At 38.7% G+C, this 21,653-nt stretch overlaps 1 protein-coding gene across 21 annotated transcripts in view; it reads left to right on the top strand.

Moving 5' to 3' along the window:
• LOC139135296 (filamin-C-like) overlaps positions 1-21,653 on the top strand; it is a 150,517-nt gene that overhangs the window by 117,907 nt on the left and 10,957 nt on the right. For all 21 annotated transcript variants that reach the window (XM_070702636.1, XM_070702632.1, XM_070702628.1 and 18 more), the window contains one exon: positions 18,749-18,854. In XM_070702636.1, the coding sequence (XP_070558737.1) occupies positions 18,749-18,854 (106 nt within the window). The remainder of the gene's footprint in view (positions 1-18,748; positions 18,855-21,653) is intronic.

Below are 21,653 nucleotides of genomic sequence, written 5' to 3'. Positions count from 1 at the left end.
TCATCCTGTCGTAGAGATGCTCAGAAATGAGAAACATTGACTTTATGTAGTTCGCATTCTTTTTTATTGCGAATTAGAAGCCGACCATGATGCAGTCAGACCTCAAGAGTTCATTCTCTGGGTTGCTTGGTCTTTCGAATGTGTGAGCTCAATTGACACTGAAACAGAGTCAGTCTCTCTATTGATGTTCTCGGTCCACTATGGTCTGTCAGTAGGCCTGTGCCCTGGTTTTACTCAAAATGTGGCCCATTCTGAATCCGTCTGCATTAACACACACACACACACACACACACACACACACACACACACACACACAACACACACCACACACACACACACACTGAGGGAAAGCAAGGAATATGAGTATTTTGATATGTAATTGTATGAAGAATTTAGATGAAAAGAAATAGTTGGTAGAGCTAGCAGAACACATCAATCACGCTCACGTTTGGCATCAATGTCTATAGTGTCAATTTAATGTGGAAGATGTTTTGCCCACCAAGCTTACAATGATTCTCCCAAACACTGAAAAATATGTGCTTTAACTTCTCTGTGCTCCTTTATCACCAGTTTTCTGGACTGCAATGGCATATTGAGGTACAATCCCAGTTCTCTTTGGTTTAGATCCCAGCCATCTAAACAGAGAGACTGCATGTCTATACCTTTCCTTTGTAAAAAAAAGAAATCTTTCAACTGAATGCTGGTTAAGTTACAGCACATCAAAATTATAGTTGTGTATATTTGATGGTGGACCTGCAAGAGAAAGGGCTTTTTGAGTCTTCAAAGTCGGGCGATAACTTGTATTGGCCCCAGCCAACGGCTGGTTTCGGCTGTCCGTAATATACAGTGGCAGGGAAATCTGTAAAACACATTACCAAGCCCTCAGGGCCTATTTGTCCTTGTTAGTCATTTCATAATTTTATCATATGGCATAGTCTCCGGCTGAGGTATTACATGTTATTTTAACGTAAGATGTAATTCTGCACAGTGCTGACCTATAAAAATTGATCCCCCTGTCAACTTTAATGAGATTTCTCATATCAGCGGGATGCCCTCCAGACAAAAATTTGAAGTGATTATGTTTTATGTGGAAGAAGGCACTTTTTTCTTTCCTTGCAAAGTATTTTTAGAAGACATTAATTCTCATCATGTTGGTCATACTTCAAACCAAAAACAAATCAAGAAATTTCAGAATATACTTTTTACTTGGCAATTTAATTAATGAACCGAACAAGTAATATTACCGAGAGAAAAGTTGAGGTAATTTTTAGAGTAACAAGATAATTGTCCTTCGGTGATGCATGACATTCCGCCTTTCTTTTCTGGAGTATCATTTCCTCTGTGGAGAGACACACGACTCGACCCAGGGAGAGAGCAAAATGTGGTTGGTATCGTAGTTGGTCCCTCAGTTGACAATCCATTTGCAGCATACCAAGGCCTTCTCACATTTCCCATCCATGTATGTTGAATCCGTCCTTTTCTTGGCCTCTTCTTCGCTCACAGGACATATTTGGGCTGGCGGATTGGATCATACATTAGGCATCCCTCAACTCTAACCCCTTCCGCAAGTTTTCCCTTCTGCCTGTTGAAATGTCAACCATTGAGTGAGAGCTCTCCGTGTCTCCCAACAACCGACAAATCGGTACATGCTTTCCTTGTGTCAGTTCCATCTCAGACAAGTGGTCTCAAACTGGCTTCAAAGCTTGTTTTCTGTCTTGGATTATTGGTGAATTTCGTACATCAAAGGAATTTTTTCTAACTCTGCTGGGCTGGTCCAAAAGTCTTGCTGCCCGAAGGAACTCGGAAGGCTACACTAGGTGAAAACCCTGTAGGCTGCTGCTGGCTTAGTCACCCCACATTTTCCAAGTGGACAATTTTGTTTACTCTATCAGATCAACAAAAGACTTTTATTGGTAGGTAGCTTTTTTTTTCTCAAGTTTTCCCCATTCGCTGTGACCAGGCTGCCATGGATGTTTATAAATCCATTTAGCATCTCAGTTTATGACTGAGTGGCTTTCCATTTCTCTCTTTAATACCTAATAAGACGTGATAGACCGCTGACCACTTGTCTTCCTAGACGACAGGAATGTAAGCATCGCCCCAATGGTTGTGTATCCATTGAAATACACAGATTTGAAAAACAAACAGATTCAGACAGCAATGTGCTCCTCTATAGCCCGTAATTGTTGTTAAATCGCATCGAAAGTTGGCAACAGATGCGTGTAATCTGATCCTATCCTCAGTGATATCTCGCAGTACCCTGAGAGGGACAGTAAAAAGAGCTGAGCTTGCTGTCAAATACAATTTACATGAGAGTATCTTACATATAAAGTACACTAGCCATGGCTGTCTTATGCCTAATACTGGAGTCATTCAAAACTTGGTGACAGCAAATTTTTACAGTGTTCCAGCGATTGGTGCCATGTGTCCCATGACTTCAAAATACAGGTGATGTCGTTTGCTAGACCGAAACATGCATCGACCGACAGGCAGAAATATCAGCAGTTCCTCGGGGAACGTAACGCAACCAACTGTTTTAGATAATCCGGCAAAACAGCCAGGGTTTTCACTTCCATATTGGGCTTTGCATGCATGAATGCCTTCCTTACAACAATTTTACGAGGCAATCAACCTCCATGGCCATCTGTCTGCAGCGGCAAATGCCACGCTATGGAAGTTTACATGTTAGCCCTATGAAAATCTGTCAACTACATTCTGATAAGCAAGGGGTGGAAAAACCTGAGGCGGATGCAGTTATTTCAAATATTCACCATAATAGGATTCACGTCCCGATCAGATATAAATTTGTCCTCGGATGACATCAGGAGAGAGTGCTTTTGCGTGGGTGCTGTTTATTGTAAAGTGCATGGAAAGACGCTCCTTGACAGGCTGGGGAAGGGGAAAGTAAAACAATACGTTGATAATGACAATCAGCTGTGTATGCCTTTTTTTCTGAATGTTATGATAGTGAACTTGGAAGTTTGTTGACATTTGAAATGAACTCCAAGGATTTTGCTGTCCTCGGATACATTCTGCTATCAGAAATAAGTGATCTTGTCAATCCTAATGAAAACTTTAATCTCTCATATCACAGAGTGAGTTACTTGGGTTTTTCAATTTTATTTCTAAAACATGTTTGTGAAATATTGTGAACTAATTTGTTTTTTAATATTGTGAATTAACTTTATCAATCTGCTAAAAAGAGCTTTTAATATTCTCATGGATTTTACTTCAGTAGCTGTGTTCTCTCATAAAAAAACCTGAATACCAGAAAGACATTTATTTAACAATGTGAATACTAATATGAAAAATGTCCTTATGCAGAAAGAGACAAGCAATTCCAGTAAACCGTAAAGTTTGGTGATATAGCAATATCGTCCCTGGTGGCTGCAACCAACAAATATTCACGGTCTCTCCAAAGGTTCCAACCGTTTGTGGTAGCTAGACATATTTCAGAATTTGTACAAGTCTGACTAGCATACCAAGAGCATTTTTGCAGATTAAAAGTCATCAACTAGAACTTTATAGTCACCGGCATTCCACCACGTATTCATGTCAGGATGTCAAGCAGCGTATGATCTCTCATGTTGTTCTGTTCTGACAGGCACCAGTTGCTATTGCGGTTTGTAACAATACAACTCGGAGGTGGAAATGATATATTATTGGGTATGTTTCTGTGTGTATGTGTGATATTGCAAAAATTACATTTCCCCGTAATGCTGTCGGAAATCGAAGATAAAAACAGTAAGTGAACAGCTGCAAATGTTATAGGGCTCCATACACATCTTGTCAAGAAATTGATACAGACTTTTGGTAGAGTTGGTGGAAATATTTGCGAGGCAGCTTCAATAAATCTGCATGGACAGTGCTAGCGGTCAGTTCAAAAACCTCATTATGATGTATGGTACCAGCTTTAAGGCAATTAACTTATGCGGTCAGACGAAAAGATAATTTAGATACTTGCACTGGAGAATGGTGGAGTAAAAGTTCACAGAGTCCCAGTTCCTACAGTGGTACTCTGGGAACTTGCCCATAATTCTTCCATCTTCCTTCCGCAAGTTGTGTATTCCATGGAATCTGCCATTAATGTCAGGAATGAAACAAAAAAATGGGGTGAGGATCCAGGATGAAGTATCAAAACATGGCAGGAACAGATGTACAGTGTTTGGCGAAGTGTTTTGTCATTTAGATACTCTGATCTGGGATAAACATCTGAGAGATAAGTTCTGGCTGTCGTGGATTGCTGTCCATGGCAGTGACATTCCCAGCATTTCTCTTCATGGCAAAGGCTTTTCCAGTAGCATTTCCATACCGTATGTCCATTTGTCAGACATTATAATGCCCTGGATTTTTTCCTATGCTAGCTGTTCCAGAACTTTTTGTGGGAGGTCATTTAAAATCACTCCCTAGATGCCATCTTACCTAACTGATTCTCTCTGTCCCTAATGTCCCCAGTGCATGGGAGTTGTAAGATGCATATAACTGTGTCGTACTCACGTTTCTCCAGTGCCCGAAGGATGACATCTGTGTGGCTGAATCAATGCTGTGGGGGTTCATATAACAAATCACATTTCTGTCACTGATTGCTGTGCCATCATTAAACAGGATGCCTTAATCCTCAAAATATCTATCGTTGCCTGCAGTAAACTTCCAAAGTATGATAACAAATGTCATATTTATCTAAATTTTTATCATTTAGTATCTTCACTCTACAAAATCAGTACCCTACATGAAGTTCATGAACAAAACCCTATAGAATTTGTCTCCAATATCACATGATGATCGTAAGTTTTTAGTTTTTTGTTGCCATGAAATTGTCCTTCCTTGGAAAGTGATTATCTCTTGTTTACAGTGGTGCTGTGATTTGCATATATAATTTTGCGGATATCATAGATGCTGTAATAGATTATTACGCAGACACCAGTGTTGCGGATGTGTACATGCACAGTCCGGAGGGACTGTGGTACATGGTAAATGTGAGCTCAGATCAAGTGTGACATCTTTCAGTAATCCATCGTCCAAAAAGCCATTACTTCAACACATCTGGCCTATGAGTGACTTTTAATTTTGTGTTGCCATGTTGACATAATCTGTAATGTGTTGATTGACATGATTCGGGAAAACTGTCAAGTTGCATTAACGTTAACACGTCAGCAAAGTCTCCTAAAATACCAGAACTGTTTTACAAAAGTCTAGCAAAGCCCAGCGGCTTTTAGTGTATTAATCACCAGATGAAAAACTCTCCAAATATTCCTCATGCTTTGGAAGGTCTCTGTTGACTTTCCTCTGATTTGATTATGTCGGGACAACCCTTCACCCAATTGAAGACATGAAGTCCTTAATTGATCAAGATAATATGCCACCCTATTATAAAACGGAAGAAATAATGGGATTGCATTGAGATCAGAAAAAACAAATTAACAAGTGGAGACCTGATTCAGAGTTTTAATTGGCATCAAAATTAGGTCCCTCCTGGTGGACTCGTATTGCATTCTAAGTGATATTGGAATGTGAAGGAATGTGATAACTAAGGCAGATGATACTGTAGACAGTCTGATGGATTTTTTGCGGATTAAAATGTTCACTATTTTGGTTTCCATGATGTATCCCATTGAGCAAAATATCTTCTGCACTTCGTTTGAAATTCTTTCTCTGTTATTAAAAGCTTTAAATGTCAGCGTTAATGATGTGTGAAAAGTTTTCAGCAGTAGACACATAGCAGAAAGATTTTGAATATTGTCCGTCATGTTAATGCCGTGTGAAAATGGAGCAGGATGTTTTAATGAAACTGAATTTTTATTTTAAAATTTTATTTCAAATTTCATTGTTAGATAGCTTTCAAATTCATAACAGCTGAGAGATTTAGATTCATGTAAGTTGTTTCATGAACTCAGTATTCACCGAAGATTTGCTGACATTAGTCAGCATTTACAACGAAAAAGACAAAAAGACAGAAAGAATGTACCTGAAATGATCTCTGTCAAGTTATGGGGATCAAAGTTCATACCAAACCAACAGTTGTGGCTCAACTGTTACCATAACAACAGCAAAGTGAAGCAATTTCAGATTGCATCTCATGTGCCCAAGATCAATTGCCCTGGGGGGTCATCCATTTAGTGTGTGCCCTGCTATCATTTTCACCACCTCCTCTGAGGGATTAACTTCCTTAATTCCATGTAATGATACAATGAGAAGGTACCTAGAAGAAGTGATGTATTATGGCAGAGTTGTCAGTCTTCAAAGTATTATGGGATAGTAAGCAAATCTTTCTAAACTGTCAACCAATTGGCTGATCTAGGAGTTTCATTTTGCCTCCCGTAGTAGCCATGGAGTGTCTTCCCCTGTGGTACCCTTGCAGGGTAAGATATCTCAGACACATTCAACTTTAATATCATTGCCAAGGATCCATGGACAGGACATATGGACAACCAGCTCACAAAGTTTGGAGTGCATATTCAAAAAATCATTTAAGCAATTTTGTCATCCCGTAGGGCCTCCAGTACATCTTATGAGATATCACCTCTCAGTGTCAAAAAAAAAAGCTAGACTTCATTAATAAAATGTATCAGCTGTCTAGTTGAGGGCGTTTTTTCTCATTTCAGTCACAAATATCTGATACTTATCTTATCTGACTGGTCCAGCTCAGTTGTCATGTTTCAGGGTAGGCGTCTGTAATCATCTAGCTTAATGATTTATTTCAATCTGGTCGTAAACTTCAACTTCTCCACAAGTGTAACTTAATCCTCAAACCTACTCAGTATGACACTGAAGATCTCACCTTATTAAGTAGATTTTGGGGTCACCGCGGGGTCAATACTTCTCATGCATGCATTGAATACTCTGAAGTTATGATGATTTCACTGGATTTTTACCATTAATGTGAGCAACACATCAGTATATTGTCCTTTACCCTTCCCCCTCCCCCATATTATGTGACTTAAAAAATGTACAGTTTTGAGGAAAGTGTATTTTCATTCTTGGGAGATCTGAGCCTGTTACGACAACCCATTTGTCAAGAGGAATTTAATGAAATATGTCGCCATGTCTCAGAAAAAAACTAAAAATATTTATCTATTTTTGCGGTTTGTCAGGATAAACAAGGTTTCAGTGATCTGTCTTGGTATATGAAGCTAAATTAATTATTTAAAGATATGGATGATACAAGTAACTTGATTTCAGTGGAATGTTTTACAACGAGTCAGTTGGTGGAGTGACATTGATACTCAGAAGTGAACGCGGTGGCCATTTAACTGGTATTTCTTTCTGTACATGTGTCTGACTATGTAATATATCATATCAGCTAATACCGAAGCTACAATGCATTCTTGTCAACTTAAACTGAGTCAATTACCGTTTTACATGGTCTTCGCTGCTTTTCAAGTTCTTTCTGTACACTTTGAGGAAGCTGTATCCCTTGTCTCAGGACGAGAAAGTCATGATTCCTCTTATCTCAGCACATTAGAAGTCTCATTATGGCGGACTGTGAACTGATTGTCGAACTGAGCTTTCAGAAATCTTTTTGAAGCCACCTATCTGAGCAAAGAAAGAAATCACCTTTTCAGTTTCCTGTCACTTCACATTCAAAAGTTTAGACTCGACTAATACTATGTGCATGTGCATTCTCACAAAAACCAGTACTTCTCTTTCTCAGTATAAACCACATTACCCTTCAGTTGTTGAGCTTGAATATTGATCGACCCTCTCCCTCGCTGAGCCTCTGTGCAAACTTCAAGAACAGATTCATGTGTGATTTAAATGTACATATTTCACATATTTCATGGCAAAGAACAGTGATATTTGCGTAATATGACTTGAGAAATGTTAAATTTTGGTCCCAGTTAACATGAACAAGCAGCCATTCTGGGTACATCATAACTCATCAAAGAAAATATTATTGAGAAAAACTGATTCTGTAAATGCACCTTTTGAAGAGGCATTTCCTCTCATGAAAGGGCTCTGTGACATGACATCCGATATATTTAACATTAAAACTGACACATTTCTCTGAGCAGTTTCAAAGTGGGCAAAAAATGGACAGTATCAAAATAGCTGCATTTGTTTATACGTCTTCATTCTAAAAGTCATGAACGACCCTCCTGGCTGCTTTTGAGAAATGTTATAGTACTAATAGTAAGACGCCAAAGGTCAGCAAGTTCATTTTATGTCTGGGTAAAAAAAGCAGTTGATTCCTATTTGACGTATAGTGTTTGAGATTTTTACCAGAATAATTTTACTGGTAATAGTGATATTGCGCCAAAATGCCAATCATCGCTTGTTTCTCTGACACAGTTGAGGTCTAAGTTTTCCAATTGTTGCTTGTCTCTGCCATGATTGACCAATATAGGCACTAATGCAAAGAGGTTAACTCATTCAAGTGGGTTTGTATTTGATGCAGATTCATGATGAAAGTCAGGCATGTGGCACAGTAACTGCATGGCCATCTAAACGGAGTTTTAAACCATGAGTTGCTGCTAGCTGGCAAGATCACTGCTTTAGGTATATGGAGGAAAGGGAAAAAAGGAAAGCGCGGAGGGAAACGGTAGAAATTCAGTGGTTTGGTGCTTCTCTGGTCCCTGTCAAATGGCTGAATGGCACTACTATTTAGGCATCATGGTGAAAGGGTTTAGTGCTTTATTTCAGCAGGGAGGTAGCACACAGACCTCCATGAATTCAGCAAATGAGTTGGGCATTGCTGTTGATGATTAATTGTCACATTCAATCGGAACAAATTTGATCCTCAGGTATTGTAATTTGATGGGACAGCTTAAGACTCTAGTTATTATGTTTTTCAGCATGTCAGCTGCATTTCTTGTGATCATGTTATTGTGACAAAAGGATTTTGACACTTGGCAATCATCAGTTGACTGATTGGAAAAAAATGTACCATGCAGAAAACTTACAATGTAAGAGCATGCAGCTGGAATTTCCTACATTTTGCTATTTTTCCTGTTCCATGCAGAACTAAAACTCATCCCGATGATCTGAGTATCTGTGCTTGATTTGTCCACTCAGGCAGTTTTGGCCTGAATCGTCAATTGCATGCCTAAATTACAAGAATAGTTGAGATTCCAAGACGTTGTGTTAAAAAACAGGAAGTCCTTCAAGTTAATGTGACAATAACAAGGGTTGAGAAAACTGTTGTGTTTGGGGGTAACTTCTAATCAGAACTTGTTTACAATTAGGGGCTCATGCATGCAGGCCCTGCGTAGTTACTGCAGGTATTCTAAAAAGTAGCTTTGAGACACAAACGGTTGATATGTTGTCCCTCAAGACAAATGATGTACTCACATTGATCTGACGCATGTTGTGTGTTAATTGACTTGCAACAGCTCCTCTTGAGAGAATTCATACCTGAACTCACTGGGAAAGATGGGTCTTATGAAATCTGCATCCGTAGATCTGACTTGACTAAAACAGAAATTTCTGCTCATGGTTGTACAGATGTTTTCAGTGGCATCCCTTGCACTTGTTTCGATGTAGCGGATGGTTTCAGTTTAGAAAAAACCTGTGCCAGCTCTTTCAGTATAACAGTTGTCAGAGAATAGGGGTGGTCCATTAATTGATTGCTCTTATGGTTTGTCCGTCCTTTCCATCAGTTTTAGTGAGTTGCAAGACGCAGCAGTCTCCAAGAATCACAAGACGCCCAATCAGCAGAACACAGATGTCAAAGCTGATGACAGGGGTTTGCGGTGGTTTATACGGCAATTGGCCACCAGAGGGCTGTAAATTGTCCGGACGAATTTATTACAAACAAATTGTCAGGGGTTTTACATCACAGAATACATTACGAGCTGCAGAGGCTTCAGAACAAAATAAGGGAAGGCACTGTCGTAGACGTTAGAAGTCCTGCTGCACAGCTTTAGGTGCACACTATAGCTGGGATTACCTTTCTCAAGATAAAAGCGGTGGATTCCAAGCATAGGGGTCAACAGGGGTCGCTGAGGTGTAACAACTCCAAAGCATTATCTTCATTGACATTGTTGAGTCGGCTGGTGCATAGTGTGATTACACAATAACAACGAAAAAAGTCATCTTTGATGAGAAGATTAAGGAAAGACAGAGCTCCCGGCGAGTCCCTGATGTAGAGAACATTGCTGTTGTTATCTGTTTGTGATTCCTTTCATTTTTTCACCGGGGAGATCAGTGCGCATATACATTTTAGAAACAGCGATTTGAAAAATGCCTGAGATAGCCGGTTGCATTTTCTGGTTTCCCACCACCATAGTCGTCAAGGTAAGTGAGCAGTTTTGTGATGGAGATGATTTCATGTCATTTTCCGTTTCCAAAATCAGCAGCTATATATCTCTGTTCTTAATAATCCAAACATTAGGTTTTGAACCTTGGGCAAAGCATAGACCCTCGAGAAAAGTGAGGGTCTATGGGCAAAGTTTGCTTTTTCCCTCTTTCCCCCTTCAGCTCCATGTGCTGTAAAACATGATACAATTCAGAATCAGCAACTGAATGCTCCCTATAGAGCTGTGCTGAATTCCACAATTCACAACATCAGTTGCATAACTGTGAAGGACAAAGTGAACAACACAGTCTTGCTTGGCCAGCAGGGGTAATGAACCGGCCAGCCTGCAGGTTGGATTGGGTCATTTTCCCAAATATTTTGAAGAGAGAGGGGGCATTATGTCACAAGTTAGATCCATTGGACTCTCCTCTCTTCGCATCCTTGTATGTACTACAGAATTTGTACTTATACTTCAGATGTACATGTAGGCATGCATGCTTTGATTTCATGGCGTGAAATGGATGTTGAATATTGATCTGCATGGAAAGTGTACAAGAGGAAATTTTAGGAGAGTTTCTTTCCTTTCCTGTTCAGCTGTGCCGGTTGCATTTTTTCAACACACATGCTGTACACTTGTCACCAGAACAGAGTGTCTACAAGTATTATGCGTGTGGTATTCTTGCTCCAATTCTCCACTCTTCAATGTGAAGTTATTTTAATTTGTGTTTTCAGAAATTTATCGTGAATGATGCACAGATTATTTTGCTTGCGGTAGTTGATTTCATTGCTGCAGAGATTTCTCTTGGCTTTCACAGATGCATGCTGGTTAGGATGTGGAGGCGCTTCTTTAGTATGCTAGGATTTCCAACCCAGAGCCAGAGGTGACAACTCGCTGCTGAGGTTCCTCTTGTGTTTCATATTGTGCATTATTTCCTTTTCGATTTCTCATCAACTCGGGTGTATAGATCTCAAAACAGATAGGAATCAGTATTCCAAAAACAATTAGAGAAGAATTATGTAAAAAATGTTCCACTCCTTTCAGTCTGTTTGTTCTGTTGGCGTGTGTGCCTTGAATTGCAAGATCCATCAGCTGTCTCACCTTTTGCAGTCATTATGAGAGCCACTCTCAGAAACTTCAGACCTTTGTCACCCATGAGACATGACACTGCCTAGGATGGGGTTTAAAGTTCCAGTACAGATGGCAGCTTCTTTCATGCAATCTCTACGTAATCGAGTCCTACAGGGGGAACATGAAATGAAATGAAAGTGAAGCTGCTCAGTCTAGGTTTGTATTTCAGCTGTGTGCAGATAGAGGGAGCAAACGGGGTCTTCCTCATACGGTTCCATATATGGTTAGCCGTGCAGCAGCCGATGTTGGAATCTTATGACCAGTCAATCATACAGGCATTAAAAGCTGTAGACAATGCATATAGATAAGATAGAAGTCTGGATCATTGGGAAAACACAGAACAACATTAGAAATATTGTATTCATACACACCTAAGTCATTTCAAAAACCACTCGGATACATTTGTTTCAGAATTCGGTCTCAATCTTTGGCTGAATTTTTGTAATTCATTGTGCCTCTATGAGTTAATATAATTTTTGCAAGTTTAGTAACAATGAGAAACACGACACTTTACCGTTTGATCAGTGAGTCTTAGTGTCCCATTGGCTTTATTTGCAAATATGTGTGTCTCTTTTTTTCCACTGTATGTATGCAGAGGATTATTTAAAAATTTGCTTCCTGATATCAAAAGACCAAGAATTTCAGACAAACAGAAAAATGCCTCTTGGAATCCCGTACACGTGAAAACACATTATGTAGCAGTAGTATGCGTGCAATGCAATTGGGATGTAGTGGCATCATGGCCATACAGATGTGTCCATTTCCCCCATCTCCCACCCCCCTGTCTGGAGCACGTATTGGCCCATCAATGTGTATGTATATAATTGGATGTATGGATTGCCGTTTCACGTCACCTACATCCTCAGAACAAGTGATGATGGAGAGTTTTTGCTTCTCGCCGGCTTTGAAAAGCTGATATTTGTCAGACATTTGAACACGGGGCCTCATCAAACTACCTAAGTACTGTCCATTACGAGTGGGAAAGTGTGAAATGGTGCCACATTGCTGTCAACTAATGCGGTATATTATGCCTGAGTAATTGACTTGATGGATTATATTTAGTATCTGATAATAGGATTTGATGACAAACAGGCAGGACGTGGAAAACTGTCTGTTATTTCTGGACACAATCATGTTTGATGGATTTGTCAAGCCTTTCATCAAAAACCCAGTTTTCTGGAAGGTGTTCCAACCAACCTCTGACCTTTCAGAAGTGTGATTGACAGGGATCAGGATCTGCATTCAATGGCATGTCTTGTATTTTGAGGAGGACATGAATGCTGCAAGAAAATCTTTCATCTGGATTTGTGGACTGTTAATGGCTTTTTTACTATTTCAAAATAATTGCTTTTCATTATAAAGTGTAAATTAAATATTTTGTGTAATATTTATATTTTTCACGAAAAATTCAGTATTAATAGTTATGGACTCTTGTGGTGCCGGAAAATTGGCCTTTGCATTCTGACAGTTACAAATATGATCTGAATTTGTTGAAATTAGGGTGAAAATAGAAAATTTTTAAATGTTTTTCAGAACATCGAAACTGAATATAAAATGTGTGATGATAGAAGGAAAAGAAACTTGCTCATAAGATAATTTAATTTTCAGAAAATAGAATTCAGACGCATAAGCCCCATTCCTTACATTCTTTGAAGGTAAACAGCCCAATTGACGACAGAACCCCCATGTAAATTCCTTTGGCGGAAACATCAACATCTACCGATCAAAGAGAGACTTTGTAAGAATGCCAATCAAGTGGGCCAACTTCAGAGTTATGCTACGACCCACAACAGGAAAACTGTTGAATTCTTGGCCAAAGCTAGTTTGTTTTCTCAGTCCTGGTATGTGATGCCAACGGAGCCTGCTAAAAATCAGATGTCGAGGTAAAAAACCAGCAGATTTAAGGACAGGCGAAAGTACGCAGGGTAGGGCTGTTCTGATTTCAAACGTCTTTTCTTTGCATACGCTCAGAAATAATAATCAAGAGCTTGTTTATGTGGGGTTTAGAGTGTTAAAGTTTATAGCCAGTGCTGTAACTTCAAAAAGAAGGTCGGGCAGTGGCTTACAGTGTACTTAGTAACTGATAAAAATGCTGTAAAGGTGGCTGTAGTTGACAGTTGCTGTGCGGCATGTATGCTAACTTTGTGAATCATGAGAGAAATTGAAAAAAAAAATTGAGGTAAATAACCAAACCATTACCAGCAGTCTCTGGCATTGATTAGCAATTGCCCAGATAGGTGTTTCAATACTTTTGTAAGAATTGAAAGGCTTGCAGTTGCTGCAAATAAAGCTATTTAAAATGTAGATGAACAACTTGTTATAAACACAAGTAGCAGAGAAGTAGCAATTAAGGTTACAGAAACAACATACCTGTTGTATACAAAGAAGCAAGGTGTTCTAAAACCATGCAAATCACACAATGCTTTGCGTGTGTGTCGAAAGGACAGTTCTCAAATGACACACCTACATTTGACTGGTAGATTGCCTGCTTTCACAGCCAGCCAGTGCGTATTCCATGTTAACAAGTAGCGTACTTCATATTTGGAATTCCTTCAGGCTGAGCTCAACACTGGGACAAGCATTTGGCCAGAACCCCGTGAATGCTGCGTGAAGTCTGTAGCCCGGGTAACGGGCCAGTTGTAATTCATGCGGATTCTGATTGCCACAGAGAAATCAATCCCAACCACAGTGTGAGGCAAACTGACTTTAACTCAACTCAACTTGTCCGGCAAATTTCATTTACAACCATAGTGATTTTTATTGGAGAAAATGTAGTGATAAGTTGTGATTCATTTGATTGGTGTAAGTGTGATGTCTACAGCTGCCTAGACTCTCTAATCGGCAAATTTCCTCTTCTCGCTGTGAATTCCTTATAGTTCAAAGGCCCAATAACCTTGTTTACACGATCACAGTTGGCCTTGTTGAAAATAACTAAAAACGAGAGTGAAAGGCACCCTGGATAAATATCCTTTTTGGGACAACATTTAGGATCGGAATTTCATCATTAAATCAAGAATGATGACACTGAATTGTTATTTAGTTGAAGCAGCCCTCAGTGCCCTCAAGGATTAGAAAGGGTTCATCACCACAAAAATCATCTTTCTGCTGAGAGACAGGAGCATGAACAAGACAGAATGGCACCCAGAGTTCAATTATTCATGGTATTCGTATGATGTAACTCCGGTTCCCATTCTGTTTGCTAGGGCAAAGTTGCCTGCCTATCTCCCTCATTAGAATATTCACAACATCAGATCAGTTATTAAGGCACATATTAGAATCACATTACATTTGTGATAATCACACTCTATGCAGACTATCGACATCTGCCGCAATTTTACAAGGCTACACTAGTCTTAAAGCAGTCTCTAGTACATGAAAATGTGTCAGAGCAACATTATATGTCCGTTGTATAATTTTTACTTCATTTCATTTGCCAAGGCAGCTCTGCGACATATTTTTTTCGCTCTTAGTTTAGAAATTCATGTGAACTATAAAGGACATGTGATAGTGTTTCCATTCCTCTATGTGGTCTGCTAAAACTCATTCTTAATCAGTTGTTTATGTGTGTCTGTGGGTGGGGTAATTAATTGTTCTGAAAGACAGCGCCCTGATCCCAAAAGGTCAAATGAGGTCATTTCAAAATCTCCATTATCTTTGCAGTGTGTAGTTTGGATTCAAGAGTTTCCATCAGATGTACACAGAATTTTACACAGGAATAAAGTGGGCAGAAATTATTTACTGTAATCCCTCAAGCTGCAATAGCAAAATTTAGCATTTTGATCTGAAATTCGTGAGTTTTGATAGATGTCTGGATGGATTGCGTTATATCCACGTCTGTTTGACTAGAGTTCAACAGATAGTGTAATTCTTATCTTGTGCAACATGATCTTGACCCAAGGGTTTAGGAAAAGTGCTTGTTTTGACCAGAAACTAAAGGTAGTTTGTCTTGACCAAAAATTGAACCCTTGAAAAATTCAGTGTTTTTTAACTTGTTATCATGTTCTTGCACGTCTCTTCATGGTGAATATTATTTGTTCATTAATTTCTAACAAAATTTGCACCTGGAAGGGAAAAAAAAATCCCGGTCCCTTTGATTCAACACTATGTTATGCCGCAGGCAGCAACAGTTAGATAGTCTGCTTTGCAAATAATGTTACATTACTGTGAAAAACAGCTAAAGGTGGGTTTTTTATCATTCAAAGATGTTTACAAACACCTCCGTAAATTTTCACTTGAATTGCTTATAAATGCTGCAATTCTCAGCCAGTCAGCTGTAAACAAACCATGCATCAGGTTTGTGATAGGTTCAGCCACAGATTGTTTCTTTGTCTGTGGTTCAGCTTGTTTCTTCTGGGTTTTGTGACTGCTTTGTCTCAGGGTGATAAATTTATAAGGTATATATGAGCCCCACTTTTATAAATACTGCATGGTAATTATTTGTGAACAAAATACAAAAAGATCCAGATAATGAGGCTTCAGGTTGAATGTGCCCGGCGACAGATATTTGGAATTTCAATTATTTTAATTTAATTACTTTTCTTGTCATCAGTTGGGGGGGGCTCATTTTGAAGCTCTCGAAGTACATAAAAATTTTAACAGACTTGAAAACTAATTTTGCCCCATAAACTTAACAAAGGGGTGGTTGCCATTTAATTTTAAGTGTTGATACACATTGATTTTCCCTAAGTACCAAATTTTGCGTAGTGACCCCTGATTTATATTCTTAATTTCGAAAGGAAATGGTTTAAAGTTCTCTTGAGGGAAGTTTGAGCGAAAATTTATAGTACCGTAAGTATTTCAATTTTGAGGCACAAATTACCGTAAAAAAAACAAATGAACTCACATGCGTACATCCAGAGTTTACCATCAAGATGTTCAGTTCAGCAGGACAGTGCCACTAAAATGCATTCTACTTTTGAATGTTATTTGATGGAGATAGTTACAGAAGCATTCCATAAACTATGTAACACATAAAAAGACAATACCATCATGAGACACCTGACAGTAGCTTAACTTTGTTATATATGATCTTTAGAAATATTATCGTCTGGCATTTGCACTTAGGTTCAAGTCGTATGTTTCTGCTTAAAATGGAGTTCGTGCCTAAATACCACAATACATGTATGACATATGTAAATAGCTCACCTCCGATCGGGGTCAATGCTTTGGTCATTGTGCAATTTTTCGTATAGTAGTGTACATTTTCTGTTCTTGGCCTTCACAATCATGTGTGACACCAAAATAAAAAAGGCAATCATGCACACACTGTCAAAGCCATGTCTCGATCAGATCAGAGTTGATCAGTTGAAATATGAACAACCCTAACCTGACCATTGATAATTCTACTCAACTTTCCCCTTTCATGGTGTTTCTCCCTGTCTATTTATCTATTTGCTCACCTGTCTGTCTGTCTATCTGTCTGTCTGACAGTCTTTCAGATCGCCCCTCCTAGTCTCCGTCTTCTACCTCAAATGTAACAGCATTTGTAAATACAATTTGTCTTCTTCTCTATCTGGTAGTCAGTCTCTTTTATCACCCTATTATACGATAATTAAAAATAAACGTTCAAATATGTATCACAAATTAAAATCAAGTTTCATGACAATATCTATTTTACATGTTGAAATTAAAGTTTTATGATATCTGTTTTACATGTCAAAATTAAAGTTTTATAGTTTGAGAATCGATCTCAACTAAGAGTCAACCTTTGGCATGTGTGATAATCCACACGCAGCCAAAGGAAAGGTCAGAAGACAAGTGTCTGCATTCCACTCCCTGGTATCAGGCACAAACCCTGTGACCTGAAATTGGATGTGAAATCTGCATGAACGTGATGGTGAGATATAGGGGTCACTAAGTATGTGATATCATAGCTTTTTGCAACCCATGTTTCAACCGGGAACATTTGTGAATGGTGCTTTTGAATATAAGCAACCCAGTGATATAGGGCTACTTGCCCCATCTTCCTGTTGTAGACTTTAATATGCTCTTGGATGTGTGGCCCAGTGGGCTTGATGTCTCTGACAGTATGTTATTTTTTACGTTGACTGCATCTACGACGGATACGGATCAAACCATCAGATGAATAATTGCTTCAATGAAGTTGCAGAATGTTTTTAAGCGTGCAGTATTTCTGGATCATCTCAACAAGAGACAAGAAATTTAAAATTTTAATCCCCAAAAATGTAAAAGAATACATTCTGCACCACTGAATTATATTGTGAGGCCATTAGATAAAATACAGTATTGCTCAAATTAATCCTCTTTCTACCAGGCTTCATAGACAAACCATAGAAAGAAATACTACTTGGAAAATAGAGAATTAACCTTTCATGAGTTTCTGTCTCATAATATTACAAGATCATGAAGTCATTTTACTAATGTGGCTGCCTCCCATTCAATGACTCATTTCATGGAAATTTGCTGTGATTTATATTCAAATAAACAGACTCTTGAGCCTTTGTCTTTCTGAATTATCCTGTGTTCCATGTGTGTGTATATGCACGTAAGTTCCTTCCTTAAATTTTCATGTGTATAATTCTTCCTGTGTTTGAGACTGTGTGTGTCTAAAGAATCTATGTGTTGATCTTTCCGTTTGTAAGGATGTGTTCTGTATTTAGCATACTTGTATGTCTGCTTGTGGAGTTAGTATCGTGTGATTTTTCATTGTCTGTCTTGTATGCTGATTGAGTTTGATCATGTGTACAGTGTAAGGTTGCATCTACTGAGTCCAGATGGGAGGTTGAACAGCGTATTATTCATACTTTGCTGCAACGATAATGCTGTTTTGCTTTCAAAGTGATCTGTGACTTGAGTGTGTAACAAGAGCAAGTGCTGCGAGTTGTTGTAATTTCATTTTCCTCTAGGAATGGCAGAGAGCTATCGTATCATGAGAGGGTGGTCCGTGCAGACCGTGCTGTCTGCATGGCTGTTTTGATGGGTTGTCTGTGAGTGTCAAATAACAGAATTGTTTGTCAGAGTTGCAAATATAGCCATTTTTACGACTACCAAGCGTATTCTAGGCAGCCAATATTCCATTACTTTTTGAGTATTTTAATATCGAGAAAATTGTCAGTGATTGAAAGGCCAGTCATTCTTCAGATTAAGTGTGAGATAGATTGATAGGATTTTAGGTTTTATGTTCTCTTGTGGTTAAATTTGGTATATTGTCAGCATGTCATAATGCCATTATTCTGACGACTGTTAAAATTATCAGAATGATTTCAATTATCTCACGTATGTAACTCCCTCAAGGTCGCACAAACATTATGGGACTTCTCATTGAGAGTTTAGATATTTTATGAACTCGGCACTGATTTGCACGTTGGAAACATTCTTTAAAATGAGATATTCCATTTTCTTCTTCTTTTGTTTGACATCTTCAGGCTGAAGAGGGTCCACCTCGCACGGATATCGACAGCATGTCGCAGGATATGAGACCATTCGATCTTGTTATCCCAGTCACTGGCGCTGGTACTGGCAAAATCACCGGTAAGACGAACCTCTGAATTAAACCTCTGTGCAGATATATTTCTAGTTATAGTCGCATCAGACAATACGTCGCTGATGTGATAGCTTGTTGAGCTTTTATACGGTTCTACGAATGACATGAAATTGCAAAGTAGAGACTTGTTATCGTAGTTCTTGATTATACCCTACCAACAGAATGTACAGAAGTGATGCATTTTCACTAAATTTACCATTTTGCTAGAGCTGCCTGGTTTATCAGATGAAATTCATGTCTATATGCAAAGTGGTGTCCTCATGTTGATGTGTGTGTTGATGTCCATTGTATACACAAGTGATGTAGTTGAAGAATGTGGAAAATGTCATTCCGTCACAGAGTACTATTTATACTATTTATCTGGCATTGACAAAAATAGTCTGTTTTATGAAAATAACACTGGCTGCTTTTGTTATCTGCGATCTACGTGCTTCATGCAACAACAGTTCGAATCGATATATTTAGATTGACCCCGTCCCCTGCCACCTCCCTTGCAAAAGTAGCTGTGACCGCTGATACATAATTCTTGTCCCATTTCAAAAGAAAAAATCACAGATGTAAAGATGTTTCAGTCAGTCTGAGTTGACAATGGCAATTGCATAAATGTTTCATGCTTTTCACATTTTGGTCAAACCCTGCAAAATCAATTGAAAGCGCACTATAAAAACTTTGTCTTCTATGCACTATGTTTATGGTTTGATGCATCAAAGTTGAGTGACAGAATTATTACTAACATGAAATTGTTACTTCATAATGAGTGTGTACATGCATTTTCTGGGGAAGTAGAAATATCTTTCATATCTTAAAGGTGAAAGAGTTAAGGTAGTATGCACCTCAAAAGCGAAAGACAAACTTTTGCTCAAGCTTTCCTCAAGGGATCTTTCAACCATTTTCTTTCAAAGTCAAGAATAAAATTCGAGGGTCACTGTGCAAATTTTGGCACTAGAGAAACAAATTACCCTAAATTTACCAATATTTGGAATTCAAAATGGCCACCATTTCTGTGTTTACTCTATGTAAAAATACTATTTTCGATTTTTGAAAAACTAAGATGGTGATAATTTTTCTCACATAAGGAGCTTTAAAAAATGAGCCCTCACAAGTGGTAGATCAGAAAAGAATTTTACAAGTTTTACAGTCCAAACATCTGTCCCCAAGGCTTAGTCTACCTTAAAGTGCACTGCTAACACCAGTTTGCATACCAGATGGAAGGTTTTCAGTTCTGCTGTGCTGACACATGAGGGCGCACTTAACATACCAGACAGAGAAATGTGCATGTTGACGTCATTTTTCACATAGTGTTGGCTGGCTGTAGCCAGTGTGCAGATTTAATAAACTTGCTTTCTTGACCTACTGACAGAATTTATGAGAATTTCAACACCACATTTAGGCTCGTTAGTGGCACATTGATGCCTTTTGTAGCCACATATCTTGTCATAAATCTAAGTAATGGAATGAAGTGTGTGTGGGAGGTGGGAGCAAGTTGCACATGCCAGTTACAGATGACCTTGTTGTGACTTTGTTATTGATCTTCTCAGTGGTAACTGGTGACCTCTTTGCTATTTTCGGAAATTTTGTTACTGAAGTGAACCAAAAAAAAAAATGTCTTAAATTGCACATGACCTTCTCAGTTGCAGACATTTAATAATCTTGGGAGAGAAATAGCCGGCAAATTTCAGAAACGAGATAACTGGATCATTTATTACACACCAGCTTATGTCATTTTATGTGTAACTATTTGAAAACAATAAACTTGCAGCCAACAGCAGACACAATAAATCACGAAGTAGCCATATTTCAGACAAAAATGTGACTACAGTGCCAAAAAATGCATTCATCCGCCTGTAATCTCAACTCTCACACATCTGGGGATTTTCTCAGTGATTGCTTATGTGCCTCGTATCTGTGCTATTTTGTTGACCTTTTGCAGGGAAAGGTCAATTTTTCTATGGTCTGACGCTTAATTAGTGCGGAAGCTATCAGTATGCTGGGTATTTGCAAGACTGCCATCTGTTCACGTTGATACACATGTCTGTTTGTTATTCTTTCAAAAAAATTACAGAAGTGAAAAGGAACAAGTTGTTTTTATAAATTCCATCTGAGTGCTTACTTGATGGATATGTTGAAGCGTGAGCCTCAAAATCCACCTTTGCCATGCTGTTTACTACTGCAGCATATCATGTGTGTGTCAGTTTTAATAGACACGTGCATTCCAGAAAACATTTTCCAGGTAGTGAAGAATGTAAGGCCTTAAATTTGCATGTTGCTGGGGGGGGGGGGGGGAATGCAACCTCTGTATCCCTGTGCATCAGCATATGGTTCAGTCCTCGGCAGATCGTCCATGTAGCCGACACGAACACGAAGTGTCTGTTACCGGCTACCAAAAACTATGAAAAATAGTACAGAATGAGCTACAAAAACACTATCAGTTTTAAGTTGCAGGTAGAATAAGTCTGTGCCTTTGTAAAAAATACTATAAAAATAGTAGAAAGTGAAGACCAGCTGAAAGTTAGTTGAGGAGACCTTGACCGCATATCATTTGCATCTCATTGTCGGCTACATGGACTGTGTGCCCAGTCCTCACCATTGAAAACAAAATGGTCAAAACCAAAGCTGATAGTGGTTTGGTTTTGTCAGTATACTGTGTATGTCTACATTACTCCGCATTCCTTTCATGACTTTTCCTCATCAATTATTCATGATGAGCAAGAGGGGGTAAAATTGTAATAGATCCTTTTTTGAATTTCATTTGACCTACATTAACAGCCTATACATATAGCTTCGAT

The sequence above is a fragment of the Ptychodera flava genome, chromosome 6 (genome assembly GCF_041260155.1).
Source record: "Ptychodera flava strain L36383 chromosome 6, AS_Pfla_20210202, whole genome shotgun sequence".
NCBI classification, from domain to species: Eukaryota; Metazoa; Hemichordata; class Enteropneusta; family Ptychoderidae; genus Ptychodera; species Ptychodera flava.
Note: the sequence above shows the minus strand (reverse complement) of the source record. Positions and strands in the feature narration are given on the sequence as shown.